Raw genomic sequence first — 20,822 nt, forward strand, 5'->3', positions numbered from 1 at the left:
TTTTCTGGAGGCCCCCAAGGAGGAAGTGCGGTTCCCAGCATGCCTCGCATCCGGCCGTGGCCGTGGCCGCCCCGCCCCACGCCGCTCGAGACCCCCACGGGCTCTCCGAGAGGCCCCCCCCAGCGCCGCCACGGTGGCCCTGAGGCCCCCACGCCCACCGCCGCTCAGCCCCCCGAGGCCACCGGGCACTTCTGGAGCCCAGGCTGGGGGCTGCACCTGTTCAGGAGGAGGCTGGAAACTTGGGCCTGCCCTCAGGAGGCGCTCACTCAAGCCCAGCGTCAGTGCTGCGCGGCCCCGAGGGACGGGCGCGCCAGCCCCAGGGAACTGAGTTTTCTCTTGCGAGCCAGGACACGTTGGCGCCAGAAAGCCGATTCGCCGAAACCCTCAGCACCGGGAAGCCACTGGACCGATGGGGTAGAAAAGATCGCGATCTCCACTTAGCACGGGGATTGACCACATCGGGGAAACGTGTTTCACGTCCGCGGGCACGTCTCCTGGGTTGTCGAGTAAAATGCGCTTCTGGTGCCAGGGATTTTAAAGATGGAAAGCCTCTGCGGAGAGGTTGGCAGTAAGCCTAGAACTGGAGGGATAGAGCGCGGAAAGGGACAGGACTCCACAGGCGGATTTGAAAGGGAGCAACAACAGAGCCAGAGGTAGAAATGGGGGTCCCCGGGAAAGGAGAGGATCTTACTGGAAAAGGACTGGGGAGGAGAGAATGGAAGCTCATGCTGGGGTGGGGGGGGAGGGGGCAGACTTTCTGGCTGGACAGACTAGGGCCTGTACTGGGTGGAGGCAGAGTGAAGACAGACCAGGAAAGTGGGGACGAGGCTGCTGAGATTACATCTGTGCCTTCCCGAGGGAGAAGGTTCCCGAAAGGAAGTTACTTCCTGTCTCCCTTGAGGGGATAGCTGGAAATTAGGAACAGTAGGTTTGGAGGAACCATTTACTCATGGATTTTACAGCGGAGGTAACATTCCTCCAGGAAGGGAAGAGGATCAAAATAATTTCCTGAGGAGTGTGGAGAGGGAGGCTTGTCTTCGATTGTTTTACAGGCCATTCCCCCAAACAGACATACTGCCCTCAGGGTCAGCTGTGTGCCGGGCATTGCTGGGGGTTGGAAAACCAAGATAAAATTAAAAAAAATTTTTTTGGGGGCGCCTGGGTGGCACAGTCAGTTGGGCGTCCGACTTCGGCTCAGGTCATGATCTCGCGGTCCGTGAGTTCGAGCCCGGCGTCGGGCTCTGTGCTGACAGCTCAGAGCCTGGAGCCTGTTTCAGATTCTGTGTCTCCCTGTCTCTCTGACCCTCCCCCGTTCATGCTCTGTCTCTCTCTGTCTCAAAAATAAATAAACGTTAAAAAAAATTAAAAAAATTTTTTTTTTTTTTTAACATTTGTTCATTTTTGAGAGGCAGGGGGAGAGGCAGAGAGAGGGAGACACAGAATCCAAAGCAGGGTCCAGGCTCCCAGCTGTCAGCACAGAGCCCCACGCAGGGCTTGAACCCATGAACTGTGAGATCATGACCTGAGCCGAAGTTGGACGCTTAACCGACGGAGCCACTCAAGCGCCTCAAGATAAATTTTTAAAAATGCAGTCTCTGTGGGGCGCCTGGGTGGCGCAGTCGGTTAAGCGTCCGACTTCAGCCAGGTCACGATCTCGCGGTCCGTGAGTTCGAGCCCCGCGTCGGGCTCTGGGCTGATGGCTCAGAGCCTGGAGCCTGTTTCCGATTCTGTGTCTCCCTCTCTCTCTGCCCCTCCCCCGTTCATGCTCTGTCTCTCTCTGTCCCAAAAATAAATAAACGTTAAAAATGCAGTCTCTGACCTCAAGATGCTTGAAGTCTGAAGGTGGAGATGGGCTGGTCATCAGACGATTATAATATTATGTGCTTAATGCATTTATAGAGGTGGATACAAAATTGTCAGGTTCTACATCATTAGGGTTTATTCTGGATGTTCATCGTGGGGCTGTTCTAGAAGGGGTGAGAGTACAGAAAATGGAAGGACTTGATGTTGGATGGGAAGAAGAGGGGAGAAGGCCAGAGGATGGCGGTGCTGTGGGAACACTGAGAGAAGATGGTGATGATAACAGGTCTGTCACTAGCAGAAGGAGGGCAACACCGATGTCACTCACAGGAGTCCACGGCATCCTCAGCCACACAGCCCCCAGCCACTGCTTCCTAAGAAACTCTCTTCCATGCCAGTCTCTTGGGAACTGAAATTGATGATCACCAAATCCTGTGGTTTTAGAGCACGGACGATCTTCAGAAGTTAACTAGAGGAGGAAAGTGAGTCAGAAAAAGCTGGTGACTTGCCCAGAGGCTCCCCGGTTCCTCGGTGTTGGAATTGAGATGGGGACGCAGACGTCCTGACCCAGCTTCTTACAGTGCATGCCTACGCTGTTCCAGAGGCCTCTGCTGACTTTGCAGCCTGCACATTCCAGGACCAGTCTTAGCCGGTTTCTCCTGTTATAATGTTAACTACCTATTCCCTCCGGTCTGGTCCTCTGTGATCGCTATGAAAAGCTGCTTCTCAACCTCTTAGCCTTCTTTCGGTTCCCTGTTCGGTGGATTGTAGGCCACTCTAACAGACTGAGCCCCGGCCAGGATGAGGCAGAATTATCAGCTTCCCAGTTCTCTGTGGTTTACAGAACCCTGGATCCGGTGGTCTATTTCAGTCCTGGCCTTGACATGCTGACTCACACTTAGCTGGAGGCTCTGTATTGCGGTCTCTTCTCCCTTTTAGTTCTGCTCAACCCTTTCCTTTCTTCGTTCAGTATCTTCTCCTTTTTTTTCTATTCTCGCCTCCCTAGCCTCCTTTGTAATTTGTCACTTTCTTTGTCTGCTGGCATCTGACCTACTACTGAAGCCTATCCTCCGATCTGTAGTGTTTCCTAGCAGTTACCATCGCCCAGAACCGTGGGACGAGTGCCTGTTCTAGGCACTGGAGGGGGGAACAAAAGAAGGATGAGCCCACAATCTACCTGGGAGAGTCAGGGCACGCTTTGTCACTCAAGAACATTCGAAAGCACTCTGTGCCTTTGCATATAGCAAATGTACATGGGAGAAAATACCGGGTGGGCAGATTAATGGCTAGGTGGGTCCTAAAAGGATGCAAAAAAGAGTAACGTAAAACCACTCCCACTTGGCGTAGTTTGTGAAATGGCAGTAAACGGAAGATCCAGCACAGAAATGTGAAATCCAACTTGGGTCCTATAACTCCATTTCCTCTAGAGGGCCTAATGGCGAACAAAAAGACTCAGGATGATCATGCATATTCAGTTTTATTTGCTTTTCTGGATCTGGCTCAATGGCCTCTCAGAATGTTTTTTTTCCTTGATGGCCTCAAGTCCTTTCGTGGGTCTAAGCATCATCTTGGGAAGGCCATGGGATTCAGGAAGACGTTCAGTTGGAAGCAATGACCTGAAGGAAAAGCCAATATGTCCACAGTCAGTAATTTCTGCCTCCCTCCCTTCTGTTTTCTTCAGGGCTCCTGGTTGAGTGTAGCCCGGCCCTGGGCTTCTGAGGGGAGTTGAGGGAGTTGGGGGGGGGGCAGGGGAGGGAGGGTAGGGGTATGGTAGGAAGTAGGTCTCAGCTGTGTCAGGACAATTCAATGTTCTAGGCACATATGTAGCACCTAGTGGCAAGAATAGGCCTTGAAATGGTTGTGAATCAAAGTTCACGCCACGAGACTCCAGAGTGTGTTTGAAGGCTAGAGGGCATAGGTGGGATGATTGTGAAGCTACCACTAGGTCAGTGTAGGTAAAGCCTCATCTAACCTTCAAGCATCATCTAAGGTAGTAAAACCTCTTGCTAAAGGGTAGAGCAGATTCTCATAATGCCCTTAGAAAGAGCTCATGGGAGAAAATGTTAGTGACTCTTCCCTTTCCCAGGTGCCCGCAGGACTTTCTGAAGCTGTTTTTCTCTTGGCTTTGACTTAGGACAGCACTGCCATATGCCCGGTTGAGGTCTGCTGTTGTCACCACCTTACCCTAAACAGTAAGCACTTGGGTGATGTCGGCTGAGCGGGTATGCAGAGGGGAACTTGGGATGGCAGCATTATTGAGGGGAGATGCATCATGGAGGCAAGGGAAAGGAGTAAACGAATGTGGTAAGGAAGATGATGGCCTCCCTGTCCAATTATCGCTCCCCAGCCCCGCCAGTGTATGGGTCTCCAGGTGACCCTGTTTCAACCTGTCATTTGAGAGCACTTACATTATTGATCCAGGAGATGTAAGCAGAGACCCGTGTGAAGACTGTGGGCTTCCTGGAGACGTTACAGCCCAGACTGGACACGAAACTGGTCACTCCATGGACAGCATACTTGCCGTTCACAAGGCAATGGAGAGGGCCCCCAGAATCACCCTGCAGGGAGGAGAAGGAGGGTCCTAAAACTCCATTTTAAAATCTTTGCACCTTTGTTTTTGCTTATACCCCACTTCTGCATGCAAACCCTGTGCAGTTTTAAAGCTCCAATTCAAATCCCTACTTCCTTCATATCCCCACAATCCAGATGAAGCTCATCTTCCTGTCCTTTCTTTTGCTGCACTTAGGTCATGTTCTGCCTTGTATTTTGGTTTCATAATTTGTTTCTACCTGCCACACCTATCTATGAGCTTTTTGAAACAGCTTTTTGAGACTGTGTCTTACTGACACGTTTCCTCTCCACAGGGCTAGCATATAACTTTGAATATCTTAAGCTCAATAGCTTTTATTGACTTAAATCGAACCCGGGAGTGGGGGGAGTAGGGTGTCCTCATGATGTCTTCATCCCCAGCATTTAGACCAGTGGTTCTAATTAGACTTAGCCTTTAGACACAGGGTAAGTAGTCAACACATGAAACTAAACTGGGGTGAAGGGGAGAGAAAATGATACATTGGGTAATGGTTACATGCTCAGGCTTAGAATCAGAGGAACCTGGGTTTACCTGGACACGCTCCTCCTTACTCAGCTCCCAGGATGCCAGTTCTATAATTCCAGACAGAAAATCAAAAGATAGTTCTCTGGAAAATCTGACCAGCACAAGAAGGAAGACCTAAAGATCCTGCCATTAGAGGTCCTCCACTGAAACCACCAGACCTTCACTAGGTCACCCAACAGACCAGTTCAGCGTGGATGAATCCCACCGAAGGCTCACGGCTACTGATCAACTTTTTATTACCTCACTCTGAAACGAAAGCAGATGGTCAAGGAGTACCACACATCTGAAGAAAGCCTCTAAGATAAAAATAGAATTCAAAACGAAGAGACAAAGAAATGAACAAAAAATGAAGGGGCAGCCAAGGGTATGCAGGGAGAAGGAAACAAGCAATAAAAACCTGTGATTAGTATTGCATCCATGATGCAAGAACAGCATACTGCAAAACGAAACATTCAGAAAACAAAAAGAGCCTTCGGAAATTATGAGTATGATAGTAGAAATGAAATGTTGCAAGGATTGGAAGATACAGTAGAACAAACAAACAAAATATAGAGAAACTAAGAAAATAAGAGGACCGTCTAAGGAGGTAAATAGGTGAATAACAGAAATTCTAGAAAGAGACTATAAAAAATGGAAGGAAAGAAGTCATCAACAAACAAACATTTTCAGAACCAAAGTTCTGGAGTTTCTAAAATGAGAAAACCCACCAAGGCTCTCTCACGACAACTGCAAATAAACCCATACAAAAACACAAAATACTGGGGTCAGGAGAGGGTAAAAGAAGTCACTTAACAAATTAGTGGGGAAGTGTGGGGCCGAATCAGTGATAAAATGGGCATATATTTTGCCGATTTAAAGACAGTTTTTAACTCCAGGGAAAACAAAGTTCTGCAGGAAATGAAAAGTGATTTTAGAATACAACATGGATAAGAGTTCAGGCCTTAAAATAGAAGGAAATCTTGCCATTTGAAGCGATGTGGATGGACCTCGAGGGCAGTGTGTTCAGTGAAAGCAGTCAGAGAAAGGCAGATACAGGATGATCCCTCTTACTGGTGAAATCTAAACACAAAACAAAACAAGCTCATAGATACAGAGAACAGAGTGGTAGTGGCCAGAAGGGGAGGGGGGAGGAACGGAAAAAAAAACAAAACCCAAAAACGCTTCCCTTTCTCATGAACTCACTGAAGGATTTGCAGCATCAAAGAAGAAAGAGAAATACAGGAACACAGGACTAGCGACCCACAATAAAGCATATGCGTGCTTGTGCGTGCCAAGCCTGTCTCTGAAAGGATGGAGACAGCCAGGAACAGCCGTCAACTCCATGAAGATATATGTAATCTCACTTATAATGCTGCTTTTGATCACAACGCACTCTTCCAAAACGTTCCAACTGTTAAAAAGGAGACAGCAGGCCCAAAATAAAGTCACTTATGCTAAACTCCACCAAGACTTAATACCTAACCTAACGGTAGCTTCAGTTTCCCCCAGAAATGTGACCTTTAACCAGCCAACCTGGAATTTTTAGGTCAATGCTAGGCGGCAATGTGCTGATAGACCCCTTAGGAGGGCCACTTTGCCTAAAACAAGGCATTCTTTGCCACAGCTCAGTGAAGCTGCTTTCTGTTCGCTCGAGGAGATGCTGATTCATGAATCATTGAATGAAGCTACTTTGATCTTTAAATTTACTCAGCTGAATTTTTGTTATTTAACAGATTTGGTGGCAGAGGCCAGAGCAAAGGGCACTTCTGACAGCTTTGGGGACACCAAGAAACAGGCATAAAACTCTGCAAACACTGAGTTTACTGTCTTTCTCACCATTTCCAAGGGCCATGGGTAAGTCCCTTTGTCAATTCCATTAAGAATGAACTCTCATCACATCTTTAATAATGGGCATTTCTGGTCTTTTATCATGTACAGAGAGTTACTGTTTTACAAAAGCTTCCTGCAAATGTGTTTTATCCTCAGAGAAATTCATGGAAAAGAATCTAACGGGTACTCTAGAATACAGGTTCCTGATAACTTTCAGATCAAGCAACTGAACTGGGTGAGAACTTCCAGAACTAGTGGGAAAAATGGATTCAAATAGGACAGATGTTAATTACATGGGCATGAGTGAATTGAGGAGGAGAGGATGATTATCATTTGTATGACTTCTTGTTTAAAACACTACTGGTTGTCTAATGTTTTCTTTTCCAAATTTTAGGAAACCTTTTTATCTTTTCTCTTAAGCTATCAACAATTTGGTAAGATATACATTTGTGACCAAAGGTGAAACATTTACTTGTTTTTTCCCTACCTGATCCCTCCAGAATTCAAAAATTCTCAAGTAGTCTTTTCATGACAATATACAGTTGACCCTTGAACAACATAGGGGTTGGGGACACTGACTGTCCCTCCCTGTGTAGTAAAAAATCCCTGTATAACTTTTTATTCCTCCAAAGTATAACTACTAGTAGCCTACTATTGACCAAAAGCCTTACTGATAAGAGAAACAGTCAATTAACACATATTTTATATGTTAGATGTGTTATATATGGTATTCGTGCAGTAAAGTAAGCTAGAGAAAATAAGATGTTATGAAGAAAATCATAAGGAAGAGAAAATACACTTACTGTTGTATATTTATTGAAAAAAGAATCCACATATAATGGACCCACACAGTTCAAGCCCATGTTGTTCCAGGGAAGCTACAGTTAGTTGTTTACATAGGTTCAATGAGAATCTGATCTCCTTGTAACAAGACACAATTAGAAACATTGGTTATATTACCAAAGCTCTGACTGGAATACCATATTTGAGAACATTATGCATAGACTCAGATATGACCAGACACTTTCAAGAAACTAAGATCAACTCGGGGTGCCTGGGTGGCTCAGTTGGTTAAGCATCTGGCTCTTGATCTCGGCTCAGGTCACGATCACACAGTTCGTGGGATTGAGCCCCACATTGGACTCTGCACTGACAGCATGGAGCCTGCTTGGGATTCTCTCTCTCCCTTTCTCTCTGCCCCTCCTCTTTCTCTCTCTCAAAACTAGAAAGAAAGAAAGAAAGAAAGAAAGAAAGAAAGAAAGAAAGAAAGAAAGAAAAGAAAGAAAAGAAAAGAAAAGAGAAGGAAGGAAGAAGGAAAGAAAAGAAAGAAAGAAAGAAACTAAGGTTGACTTTACAGAGCCAATAAAGCCTCATGGAAAGATTGACCTGGCACTTTACTTGTAAGATTCCAGCAAAGCAGTCTTAAAAAGAACTTACGTGGTCAGTCACTATTCTTGCTGCACTTATGTAAATAATCAGGCAAAGTTTAATGTAAACAAACTAATTCTTCTGTAAAAAAATCAAGGTAAGTGTAGAGAGAAGAACTTATGTTTACACTATCATCTGTATTAGATTCTAATCCTGTTAATCGTCTCTGAGGTTCTATTATATACTTATAAACTGGATCCTGAATTCTAGTTTCCTAAAAAAATCTGGCTCTGACTCTTCAAATTAACATTTCCAATGTTCTCTCACCCTTTTGATTTGGAATCAATAAGAACACAGATTGCTCCTGAAAGTCCTTGGAAGGGACTACCCCAGGTCCTCCTCACCACCCAGATGGTGGTCAGATTCCAGGGACTTGGACATGCATCTCACAGCTGAAGAAGGTCCCACCTGACATCGGGTCCTACACAAACACTGGAGATGTTCTAGCCAAAGTGACTAGGAAGAGAAGTGGCTGACATGGAGGTAGACTTGCTTCCTCCCAAGATGCCAGATCAAGACTTCATACTTTAACTGACTAAATACGAACCCCTTTCTTCTTCCCTTTCTTTCCTTCACTCTGGAGCTGGCCTAGAAAGATAATGCCATCATCCGTATCTCCTGGGCCATGGCTAAGGGGGATAACCTCTGGAACTTAGAACAACTTTTTATTTCAGGCCGAGAGAAGACCTAACTGACCCCTGGCTTGAATGGACAAATGCAACAATCCCTGAGAATGAATCCATTAACAGTGCCATCTTACTGAGAAGTGTTTTGTGCCCTGAGAGGGGTTGTCTTTGTGGTAATTATCACTCCCCTTGGGCCTATGAATGACAAGATAGCTAGCACATAGCCAGGAAATGCCTTTTAGGTTATCCAACTGTGCCCCTAGGCTTTCCACAAATGAACTAAGACACCTCATTGTACAATTGCCCTGGATTTACATCACCGAGTTGGAGAAAGAATTGAGTTAGAAAAGAATCATCGAGTTAGATCATTGAGTTAGAAAGGAATTTTTCATGATTCAGGATTCACTTCCTTTGGCAGGGCTACACTTCCCTGGTTAGGAGTAAAGGTACATGAGCATATGATCAGAAACCTCTCTTTAACTCTTAAAGATATTGTAGAATCTGTTGCCAAGACAATAGCTGCCCAATAAAAATCCTTAGACTCTCTAGCCAAAGTTCTTTTTTTTTTCTTTTTTTTTTAGGGAGAGAGAGAGAGTAGTAATCATAATAGTCTCCCCTGTCCATTGTTATTCTGTCAAATGTTTTATTTATTTATTTAAAAAAAATTTTTTTTAAACATTTATTCATTTTTGAGAGACAGGGACAGACTGCAAGCAGTGGAGGAGCAGAGAGAGACACAGAATCCGAAGCAGGCTCCGAGCTGTCAGCACAGAGCCTGATGTGGGGCTCGAACCCCTGAACCATGAGATCATGACCTGAGCCGAAGCTGGAGACCCAACCAACTGAGCCACCCAGGCGCCCCCTGTCAAATGTTTTAAATGCATGTTCACAGCCACTAACCACCAAGAAAATCATCTCCCCAAAACGGGAACATCAGAAAAAGAATGAAGAGAACGAACAACTTACAGATCGTTGAACCTGAAGTCATGGCCTGTGAATATCACAGAGATTAAGCAAAAAACCATATGACCTGTGAATACCACACAAAGGATCAACAAAATTTCACAAAAAGGTGTGAGAACTACAGGGCAGTTGCTGAGAGTAGCACTAATGCCATAAATTTTTATCGTACCTGTCAGCTGAGAATCTGATCAAAAGTGAGGAATTGTTAAGGAGACAGTAGATCCAAAACTGAGTCACTTGTGCTAAACCCCACCAAGACTTAACACCTAATCTAATTGCAGCTTCAGCTTCTTTCAGAACCGTGACCTTCAGCCAGCCAAACTGGAATTTCCTGGTCAGCACGAGGAGGTAATCTGCTAAGAGACCCTCTCTGTTCCCCTTGGGAGGACAACCTTGCCTAAAACAAGGCATTCTTTACTAATAATTTCCTTTATTCCAGCCCCCTCTCTGCCTTTAAAAACTTTTCCTTTTCTGCAGCTTGATGGAGCTCTTTCTATTTGCTAGATGGGGTGCTCCCCAATTCCTGAGTCCTTGAATAAAGCCACTTTGATCTTCACATTTACTCAGTTGAATTTTTGTTATTTAACAGGTACCTCTGTGAAAAAGGAAGAGAGATCCACATCACCCATAATGCCTGAACTGAAAAGTAGGAATACAAGCGTTTATTTTTATAGAGGTATGGAGACCCCAAAAGCATCAGCTGACAAGAGTTGAAAGTGGTCCCTTCTGGGGAGGGAGATCTAGAAGAGTGGAAGGAACACAATGATTGTTCTTTTCCATCATTAAACTCATAGTTTTATTTGTCACCTTAAGCAATTTAATACATATAGCCTCGTGAAAAATTGAAGCTTAAAAGGAAAAGACACCAAAAGTTCAAATTGGGGATGATTCTTTTAAAAAGGAACTAGCCGTACCACACCCCAACTACTGCTTAGGAAAAGAGGATGTTTTCTTTAGACTACTGCACTCAAAACAAATCAAACAAAACAACCTAAAAACCTTCCACCCAAATTCTAATAGAGAGTTGAGAGTGTTTCTGGGCTAGAGGAATGGAAGGTAATTAAATTACATATAACACTATCATCTTATGTTAATTGACTTGAAAAGAGACACAGGCTCTGGAGAGATGGAAGGTGTGGCTGAGGATCTGAGGGCAGAAGGAAGAGCTGGGAAGGAGCTCGGTGGGAATGAGTGGATCCATTCTGAGGTGAAGAGTTGGGGGACCCAGAAGTCAGAAAACCCAGAAGACACGCTCTTGGGAAACTCCAGTGGCAAGGGATCTGGAGACACAACTGCCTCAGAGAATTGTCAGTTTAGAGCGGCTGCAGAAAGAAAAGTACTCTACTTATTCAGACTTTAAGACCCTGAGAGATGGGGCACCCGGGTGGCTCAGTCGGTTAAGCGTCCGACTTCAGCTCAGGTCACGATCTCGCGGTCCGTGAGTTCGAGCCCCGCGTCGGGCTCTGGGCTGATGGCTCAGAGCCTGGAGCCTGCTTCCGATTCTGTGTCTCCCTCTCTCTCTGCCCCTCCCCCGTTCATGCTCTGTCTCTCTCTGTCTCAAAAATAAATAAACGTTAAAAAAAAAAAAAAAAAGACCCTGAGAGAGCAGAGGGAAAGTGAATTAACTCAGAAAGGTTAAACCTTAAGGTAATAGGGGAAGCTGGCTGGTGAGGACCTGGAAGAGAAGTGCTTACCTATCAGTCTCTACCTGCATGTAGGGCTCCCAGGATACAGGACTTCTATGTTTTCACACTAGGAAGGTCCTGGGCAAACTGGGATGAGTTGGTCACCTTACTTCCATGGTTCTAGGTGCTCACCAGAAACATTTGGTCCTTTGATTCTACTCTTTCAGTCAGCCTACCATCCTACAGCTGGCTTCTCTTTTTCCACTTAGCTCGGACCTTGCATTTGGTCTGCAGTCTTGTCCTTTAGCTCCAGTAATGCAGGAAAACCCAGCCCTGGATTAACGCATCCCTGCAACTGGGTCTTGAGTAAAATGGAGTGAATCACACGCTCACTTAGTCATTGTGCCGTCTGCAACCTCACTCTATCAGTAACATCTTGGAGGTCAGTCATCGTCCTACTCACTTGAATTAATCCAGATCCATACAACCTTTGTACCTTCATTATCAGCATCCAACCCGACTCCTATTTCATAAGTACATAGACAAAATAATGCAAACACCTGCCATGCTCCAGCCACCCAGCCTGCACACTCTTTCATATCTGCGCACATTTTGGTGTCTCTCTTCCTGTGCTCTTGGTTCCATCGCTCCTCCTCTGGGATCTTGTGCTATCCGTTATTTCCTCTCGCTGACTCTACAAGATGCTTTCTTCTCTGCCTATTAACACACTCAATTTTAACATACTATATTCAGCCCCTCCATGACTTGTCATCCTCCTTAAAGCTACCAGACTTTTATTTTTTTTTTTTTTGGTCCCTCTCTTTCACCCAAGATTCTTGGAAGAGCATTCTCCATTCCTTACTATGTTTCTTGTTGCCTCTTCATTTCTTACCTTCAGTAAAACTTCTACCCCCTCCAGTCTACTGAAACTGTTCTTGCCAGTTACCAGTGACCCACCAACTGTCCAAGTCGGCACTTCAGTGATCTACTGTGGCTCCTGGATGCACTGTGTCATACTGTGTATGACACGTTAGTATTTCCTGAGACTCTGGAAAACCCTTATCACCTCTCATTCCTCTTAGGTCTTATGGGTTCTTTGTCCTCCACCTACCCCTGCAGCATTCAAGTATTCATGTTATCATAGTTTTTCCTCAACTCACTGTTCTTTTCTCATTCTACAACCTTTCCCCTGCAGGATGGGGGTGGCTGGGGTGGGGAGTGGAGCTCATCTGCTGTATCTCTAGCCCAGCTCTCCCCACACTCTCTTCTTCTTTATATCTAATTACTTACTGGTTAATTATACCTGAATGTCCCATTGGGATTTCAGACTCAACTTGTTCAGAATCAAGTTCATCACCTTCTTTCCCAAATCCTATAAACCTTCTGTCATTGGAGGCAGCAAACCCCTCCCCTAAATCACTTAAACCGGATGCCTGGAAGTCACTCCAGATCCTCCTTCTTTCTCCCTCCTCTCCACTGCCCTAGTTCAAGCCCTCAAATTTATTGCCTAGATAATTACAATAGTCTCCTAACCTGTCTCTCGTCCACCCTTCCCCTCTTCAAAGACACGCTTACCTTGTCATTAGACGATACCTCTAAAAGGCAACTCTGATAATGCTATTCTCCTTTTTAGAACTCTTCAATGGTTTCCCGGTGCCCAAGAGATAAAGTTCATGTCCCTAAGCATGTGATGGAGATTTAGGGCAGGCTGCCCCAAAATATACCACCTTGGGACATCGATTATTTTGAATTAAAGTTACTTAAGCACAGACAATGTAAGAAGGATATTCTAACCCTACTTTGTTTCTCGGAAAGCAGAAAATAAATGTCCCATGTGAAAGGTACCCCCCCCCCCCCCGCACCAGGAGGTAAGGAGACATCCTTATGGCTGGATATAGGGAATTCAGGGCTATAGAACAAACCCTCTTACCTCACCTTGTTGGGTCTTCACTAATTTGCACCAAACCCAAACTTCTTTGTCTTGCCAATGCTTCACAGATGTATTATTTCTTTGTCTAAAAGGTCTTTGAGTCTCATATTTTTATGAGCTCCTGCACATATGAGATTAAATTCGTTTTTCTCCTGCTAATCTGTCCTATGTCAATTTAATTATTAGGTGAGCCAAAGAACCTAGAAGGAAGAAGGAAAAATTTTCTTCCCCTGCACATGGCACTTGAAGCCCTAAGTCATGTGGCTCCTGCTTGCCTTCAGTGTCCTCTCCAGACCTTCTCTGGTATGGTAATAGTTTATTTCTAGCCCAAGGGTCAGCCAACTTTTTCTATAAAGGGCCAAATAGTAAACATTTTAGATTCTGCAGCCCGTGGAGTCTTTGTTTCAACTATTCAACTCTATCAAAGCAGCCGTGAATAATATGTAAATAAACAAGTATGGCTGTATTTGTTCCAATTAAATGCTCTTTAATGAACATTAGAATCTTATATTTTTCATGTGTCATGACATTATTTTTGTACATTTATTCCCAACCATTTAAAAATGTAAAAAGCATTCTATAGAATGGTTGCAGAGAAACAGGCCGTGGATTTGGAGGCTTGTGGGCTCTGACCTCTGCTCTAGCTGTAGGGAACACCCTGTAATTCTCTAAGTGTTCTAGATGGTTTCTTGGCCCATGCCCTCATTCATGCTGTTTCTCTCTCTCTCTCTCTCTGAACAGCTTTTCCCCTTTATGCCTGGCTTTCTCCCATTTAACCATCAGGACTCACTACAGGCTCCACTTTCTTGGGGGGAAGCAAGTCTTTTCTGACCCCAACAGGTACAGGTAAGGGCCTATCTTTTGGGCTCCTATATCACCCTACGCGTATCTTTATTATGATACTTACCCACGTTGTATTACACGTTCTATCATATGTCTGCTCCTGCCATTCCTCCACTAAAACACTGTATTTGAGTCATCTTTGTATCCCTAACACTTAGCACAGTGCCTGGCCTCTAATAGGTAATCAAGAACATTTGTTGAACTGCATCAAGAAATCTATAAGACGGTACACTGCTGATTGATTTTGTCTAAATAGAAGAGGATCCCATGTATCATATATATATAAATGGTTATAACACTATTTTGTGCGCTCTCCCCTGCCCCATTCATCCGTATATACTCCTGGAAATACTACGGAGGTAAAGGGTTGGTGGAGAAGGAGGTACAAGGAAAGCTGGGATCGATGGGAACAGAGCTTTTCTTATACACAGTTACGACCACCACCACTCCAGGCTGTAAAAAGTCTAGGTGACAAACAACTTCCAAAGAACGCACACATACACGCAAATGTTGGGCCACACCCAAGCCTCTGAGGTCAGGGTGAATTTCAGGAGATTCCTTGAGTGCCGAGTTCCCGGCACAGACTCATTCTCACTGAGACGCCAGAGTAGCAAGCGGAGTCTGGACAGGGGGTGGGAGCAGGCGTGGAAAAGGGAGTGAGGAAAAGGTTGGGGGCGGGGCTTGGGAGGCCAAGAGGGGAGGGGCCCAGCCTGCGATTCCTGATGCCTCCTGCATGTGTTCACCTGGCATCCAGAGCGAATTCCGTCTCCTCCAGCGCACACCATGGTGCTCTTCACGGTGGAGCCCCAGTAGCTGGAACTGGAGCAGGTGGCGTAGTCCACACTGGGCAGGTAAGCCTGCTGCAGGGCTTGGGCCAGCTGCCCGTTGGCTGAACAGGACACACAGCGTTGGAGGTCTGCCCCAAACCCCCTCGGGGGCGGGGGGAGCCTTCCACACCCTCCCAAGCCTTCCCAAGCTCCAGTGAAAGCTGAACTCAGGGCAAGCTCCTTCCAGGGCGTGCCACAGATCCTCTCCCCTCCCCACTTTATATGCAAGCTACAGGCCCCTTCCTTCAGGGCTCATCCTTGATCACTGTTCCCAAGCTCCCAACCCCCAACCTCCAATCTCCCTACTGCTGCTTAAAAAAAGGAAAGCACTTTAAAGTCACCGGAATGGTCGTATTTGTCGAGAACTCCCCTGCTTTCACTTCACACTGTAAACCCCACGAAGCAGAACCGGGACCATACACCCTTCTTTTCATTTCCTAAGAGCTTGCTGCAGCTTTCCTTTATCTGGCTCTTTGGACTTTTCAAAGCCTTTGCACATGAATTACTTCTCTGCATCCTTACAACGATGCTTTCATGTTATAGAGATCAGGAGGTCGAACCACTATGATATTAAGTGAACTGAGAGCAGCTGCATTAGAAGCATCTCTCTCTCTCTCTCTGTCAGCTCTAGGTTTTCCCAGCAGACTGGCTGCTTGTGGCAAGGCCTTGCCTCTCCCCCAGAGCTCAAATACCGCCTCCTGGCTGACAGATGTCTGTGTCAGTCCTAATGTCCCTGCCCTTCTTAACCATCTCTGCTCATAGCCCGTCCTACCTTTCTGTGTTGTCTGGATGGCATTGCCTACCAGAACTCTTCCCGCGATGAGCAGAAGAGAGCTAGCTGAGTTCTCTTTTGCCTTCACTCCTCTGGACCTACGGCTACCTCTGGTTTATTCACCCCAACCCACAGCCTGGCGACTTTGGAGGTAGCGTGATGGTGTAATGACCACCAGAGTGGGAGCCAGGATACCCGGGTCCTGGCTCCAGCGAACTAGTTACTAACCAGTCATGTGGTCTTAATTTTCTTGGGCCTCAGTTTCCTCAGGTTATGAGAGGCTTGTAAAAATACGCCGTGAGGGAAGGTGGTAAGTTTTGTTTTGTTTTGTTTCTCAGTTATAAGACTCTATGAATCTCTGACTTGACTGTTCCATGGCCTATTCTTAGCTCGATTTCACGCACCAGTTCTTCGATCTCTGGTTCCTCGTCCCTGACTAGGGCTGCGACCTAGGGCTACAGAAAAATGCTCCCTAGAAGCCCAGCTACCTACTCAAGCCCCGTGTGGTGGATTTTGCCAACGCAGGCGACTTACTCTTGGTCATGCCCCAGCCTGTGATGTAGCAGGGATTGTTGTTGGCCAGGATGGTTCCCGCCGCTGGCAGGACACCCAGCTGCACATAGTTGTTGAGGGTAACTCTCTGGGCCAGGCGCAGCAGGGCAATGTCATAGCTGTGGGAGGAAACGAGCCTGCTCAGGCCTTCCGTCAAGGTCGGCGCGCGGGGCGGCCCTCACTAAGCCTTTGTGTGCGCATAGAATTCGAAAGGAACAACTCGGAGAAGGGGGGAGGCTGGTTTGCTCGGCCTCCGACTCAGTCAAACACAGCTGGATTGTAGGATATTACTTGTCGAACAGCAGCACCTGCTGGTGAGGTCTTGGTGTTGTGGTATAGCTGTGGCCTCTGCGACCTCGGTGGTGGTAGTGGGGCTTACGTCTCTCAGTAATGAATGGGGAATCAGAAAGGAGCCGAGTGCTGTGATCTTGGCCGTAGAGAAGAATTCTCAGGGAAGAAAGACCTACCGTGCCGCGTGGGTCTGAAAACTCCGCGGCAATATCCCAGCTCCTTGAACCCGCTCCCCGCCCCTCATGCCCCCCAGCACTGACCACCATTTTAACTACCTCCTTTCCCAAAGCGTATGGCTCAGTCTGGCACGAGTTTTCTCAGATCAGATTCATTTTAAGACATTTACTTTTGCTGACGGAGTCGATTCCCTAAAATGAATACTAAGTAACAGCAGAAATGGAAACCTTGAAGGCTGCAGAGAAGGAGTTTCAGGTGACCCAATCACGCAAACCAGCCTAGATCAAACAAGTCACAAAGGCCTGCCAAAATTCTCAAGCCTCCCAAAAGCTAAATTCTCAGAGTCCTTCCGAATGAACGTGAGGGAAGCCAAGCCCCTGTTGCTGGCCAGTCAGCCCCCTACCTCCAGCCCAAGGCCAGCCCAGCCCTGTCCCTACCCGGCGGCCACGTTATTGCTGTTCCAGTAGGGATGCACCACGATCTTCTGCACACTCACACGCTGCTCGGTGCCATCGTTCTGGCTCAGGTTGTGTTCTCCAGCCACCACACGGAAGGTCATTTTGCTGGAGCGAGAGAAGAGCAGGAAGCCCTGAGTGATCCGGGGGGCTCTTTTCCCTCAGAGAAAAGTCGGGAAGCCATCTCACATCTTATCTTTAGAACAAGAACTCATCGTAACTGGCCCAGGCAGAGGGCAGATGAAAAAGCCTGGAAGACGAGGAAGTAACAAGCCCCCTCGTTCTCGAATTTACTAACCTGTGGCGGTGACAAAAACTACCAGGAACTTCACCGCCCCATTTTTAAAACCTAGCAGCAGAGGCTGAGTATCTCATAACCTGGGAGAGGTATGGTGAACATAAATGAAATAATGGCTCTCAGCCCACAGAGAGATTTTGAGGGAAGGATAAAGAAATAGTTTAAATTAAAGCATGATCCCTGGGCCAGCAGCACCAGCATAACCCGGAAACTTGTGAGAAATGCGGATTATCAGCCTTCAACCTGAACCCACCAAATCAGCTCTGATTTGTGCCTTCCAGGTGATTCTGATCCATGCTCAAATTTGAGAACAGTTGCTCAAGACACATACGAACAAAAATGATTGCCAGCCAGGCATTGACCAGGCACTTAAATATTTACCTACTTAATCCTCACAATAGCTCGGCAAAGTAGGTATTATGACCCCATTTTAGAAATAAGAGAATGAGAGCTTAGAGAAGCTAAGGAAGTCATCCAAAGGCACAAAGGTAAAAGGCGAAACGGGATGGGAACCTAAGCTTGCCCGATGCCAAAATCTGTACCTTTCATTATAGTCTACTACCTCCCCACAGGCCCCCCAACACCCCCTTAAAGGCTTGTCCTGAGTGCTCAAAGATACATCTTCCTCCAGAAAAGCCAGACTTCTCCCCTTCCAGAGGCTCAGCAAAGCTGGGTTTTGTTTTTCTCACCGGTCCACGCAGTGAGCAGCTGTCATCACCCAGTTCTGTCTGATGAGGGTCCCCCCACAGGTGTGATACCATTTGCCCCCAGAGAGGTACTGGAGGGAAATCTAGAAGGGGAGGAGAGAAAGGAGGGAGAGGTTGGCGTTTCTTAAAAGGCTTTGCCCCAAACTGCATATTACACTTCTTTCCATTCCTTCCATCCTTCCAAACATTCTCCAGCTTTGTGGGCCAGAGATGGCAAATGGGTTTCATTTGACCTGTCAGTTTCTGCTGATCGGTCGCTATTGGCTCCTCGGAGTGGCGGTGAGAAGGGGTGTGGAGACGGCCCCGGGATCAGCAGGGAGTGCTCCACCGTTGGGTGATGTTTGCTGTGTACGTGGACGGGGGAGGAAAGGCACACACACAGCGTATTTGACATCCCCACTCGGGGTTGATGCAAAGGGCCGAGAACCCAGGTCCTTTGACCTGCATCCCCTCTTGGAAGGAAACGTGGCCATGGAATGGCTCCATCACCTAAGCCCACAGGCTTAGGTCTCCAGAGCTCCCCCTCCAATGACCTCCAGACATGTCCTGTCCCCCCACTTCAGGGAATACTCAGAACCACCACTGGAATATTCATTTTTATCAGTTCATGTCTTCCTCAGCACCTCGTATTCCACCATCGCTCTACTTCTGAAAATTCGGGTGCAAACTTCGGTGAACTGAATTGAATTCCAATTGGAGTGATTCCTCTCAAAGTGTGGTTATTCACCAGTTAATTTGCCAATTTTACGCATTTAGAATTGCTTAACTCAAAGCCTAGCTGCCCTGTGACGAAAGTAGAAACGCTTTAAATAGCTAAATAAGCTACATGCTCTACTTGGGGGTGGGGTGGGGGTATGCTTGAATGCAGAGGCACACAGTGCGGAGTGGTGTGTGTGTGTGTGTGTGTGTGTGTGTGTGTGTGTGTGTCAGGATATTGGGACTCGGAGCTGTGGGTCTGGCATGCAGTCTTGCTCGTGCCACTGGGAACATAAATGTGGTTTGGGTTTGGGTGCGTGCCTGGGAAAGTAAGTGTGGCTGGTGTTCAGATCCCCTCCCCCAAACCTTTTGTATGCTTTTTCCACCTTAAGCCTGGACCCGTTCAACCTTTCACCTCTAGAATCCAGACAGTTAGAGAACTTGTGGGTAAGGATGTGCACAAACACACATGATGTTGTATACCAGCACACATGCAGCTCTCGTTTTGTTGGAAGTCTGGGGCTGTGAAGGAACACCCACCTGCGAGGGCCAGGAATTCTTCCGGGCCTCAGTCCCTCCAACTACCCGGGCGTTGGTTTCTGGAAAGTCCTGGGTGCTGTGTCCTTTGTGGGGCAGAAGAAAAGTGAGTGATGACTAAGCATGGGGTCAGCTCAGGGTGGGGGGCAGGGTGGCTGTTGTGCTTTGTCTGCGAATTCACAGTTCCTCCCTAGCAAGTGAGGGGCCCAGCTGAGAGTTATGGGAGCCCTTTCGCCAAACAGGGGAGTCTGAGTGGCTTCTGCTTCCCCCCACCCCCCAGGTGTCCCAGAACTCTGGCATGCTACGAAGGACCCATCTCACATCACTGGGCTAGGGCCCCAGAGGCTCCCTGTGGTCTCAGCCTTGCTCGGGGTCATCCCAATGGCCCGAGGTGACCTCTCACCCCTCTACCCACACATACGGTGCTTTGGCAGGATTCTCCAGGGGGCAAGGACGGCAGTGCACATCCCAGCCAGACACCTGCTGAGGATGTCTTCCTGTCGATGAGGGTGGTAAGGAAGCCCAGACCCATGAAAGGGGCTTCTCTGTTTCGTGGCTCAAGGCCCTGCCATCCAGAGGGTCCTGCATGGAGAGTGGCCCTCACTGCTCCTACCCTGGATTCCAGGAGGGTAAAGTTTTTGCTAGACCCACAGGGTGTCCCATCTCACCCTGGGATAGAGAGCAGGCCTGGACTTCAGGATAGCTTTTGGCTCTGCTGTCCAAATCCTCCGCCCTATAGGAGTCAGGCCCGAGGACCCACTTACCATAAAGGACCAGGGTGGTGAGCACCAAGAAGCGTAGCATGTTGCCGGCCGAGTAGACCACTGCCCCCTTGCCATGAACCAAGCCCTCTTTGTACTCCTCTTATCAGCAGCTTTGCTGACCGTCTTGCTGCCAGCTGTCAGGGCTGCAGATGGAAGGCCGGGGAAAATCACAGGTGACGTGGAAATACAAATGAAAAGATGTATTTTCAAGTAAACTAATTTATCTGTTGTTCAAAGGCAGAACAAGGTCAGGTTAGGGCTGACTTAAGCATCTGCATTCAGTGGAAAGGCATCCAGTGAACTCTTTTTTCAGAAAAAAGAGAGGGAACCAGGGCTGGTCTTTCCATCAGGGTGCTCCCTTCACAGTCTGTCACTGCCTTACTGTCCTCAGTGACACTGTAAGTGCAGAGATCCATTCAGTGCATCAGGAGGTGGAGGCAAGGGGTGGGTGTGGAGGAGGGAAGAGTAGTTAGCAAAAAGAAGAGACCACGACCTCGCCCTGCCCAACGAGGAAGGTGGGCTATGCCTCCAGGACAGAGGTGTAAATGCAGGAGGACTAAACCAAGTAGGGATGGTGGAGAGAATTCTGGTGAATTCTAAGAAACGG

The 20,822-nt window shown here is 47.2% G+C and overlaps 1 protein-coding gene and 1 long non-coding RNA gene across 6 annotated transcripts; one reads left to right on the forward strand and one right to left on the reverse strand.

The window, feature by feature from the left end:
- On the forward strand, nucleotides 1-14,421 carry LOC115518990. 5 transcript variants are annotated; one of them, XR_003970367.1, is made up of 5 exons: nucleotides 1-653; nucleotides 6,628-6,748; nucleotides 10,331-10,417; nucleotides 13,483-13,599; nucleotides 14,038-14,421. It is a non-coding gene; the product is annotated as an uncharacterized LOC115518990 (long non-coding RNA). The 5 variants fall into 5 exon arrangements; XR_003970365.1 differs by lacking the exon at nucleotides 14,038-14,421 and having other exon boundaries at nucleotides 13,483-13,722; XR_003970366.1 differs by lacking the exons at nucleotides 10,331-10,417; nucleotides 13,483-13,599; nucleotides 14,038-14,421 and adding an exon at nucleotides 9,473-9,512 and having other exon boundaries at nucleotides 44-653.
- Nucleotides 3,259-20,323, reverse strand: CELA1 (chymotrypsin like elastase 1). The gene is made up of 8 exons (XM_030322629.1): nucleotides 20,216-20,323; nucleotides 19,455-19,537; nucleotides 18,201-18,301; nucleotides 17,196-17,321; nucleotides 16,273-16,409; nucleotides 14,883-15,028; nucleotides 4,209-4,358; nucleotides 3,259-3,416 (listed from the first exon to the last, which is right to left on the reverse strand). The coding sequence occupies exons 1-8, from the start codon at nucleotides 20,253-20,255 to the stop codon at nucleotides 3,399-3,401; spliced, it is 801 nt and encodes a 266-aa protein (XP_030178489.1). The 5' UTR covers nucleotides 20,256-20,323; the 3' UTR covers nucleotides 3,259-3,398.
- Nucleotides 20,324-20,822: the final 499 nt, after the last annotated feature.

The sequence above is a fragment of the Lynx canadensis genome, chromosome B4 (genome assembly GCF_007474595.2).
Source record: "Lynx canadensis isolate LIC74 chromosome B4, mLynCan4.pri.v2, whole genome shotgun sequence".
NCBI classification, from domain to species: Eukaryota; Metazoa; Chordata; class Mammalia; order Carnivora; family Felidae; genus Lynx; species Lynx canadensis.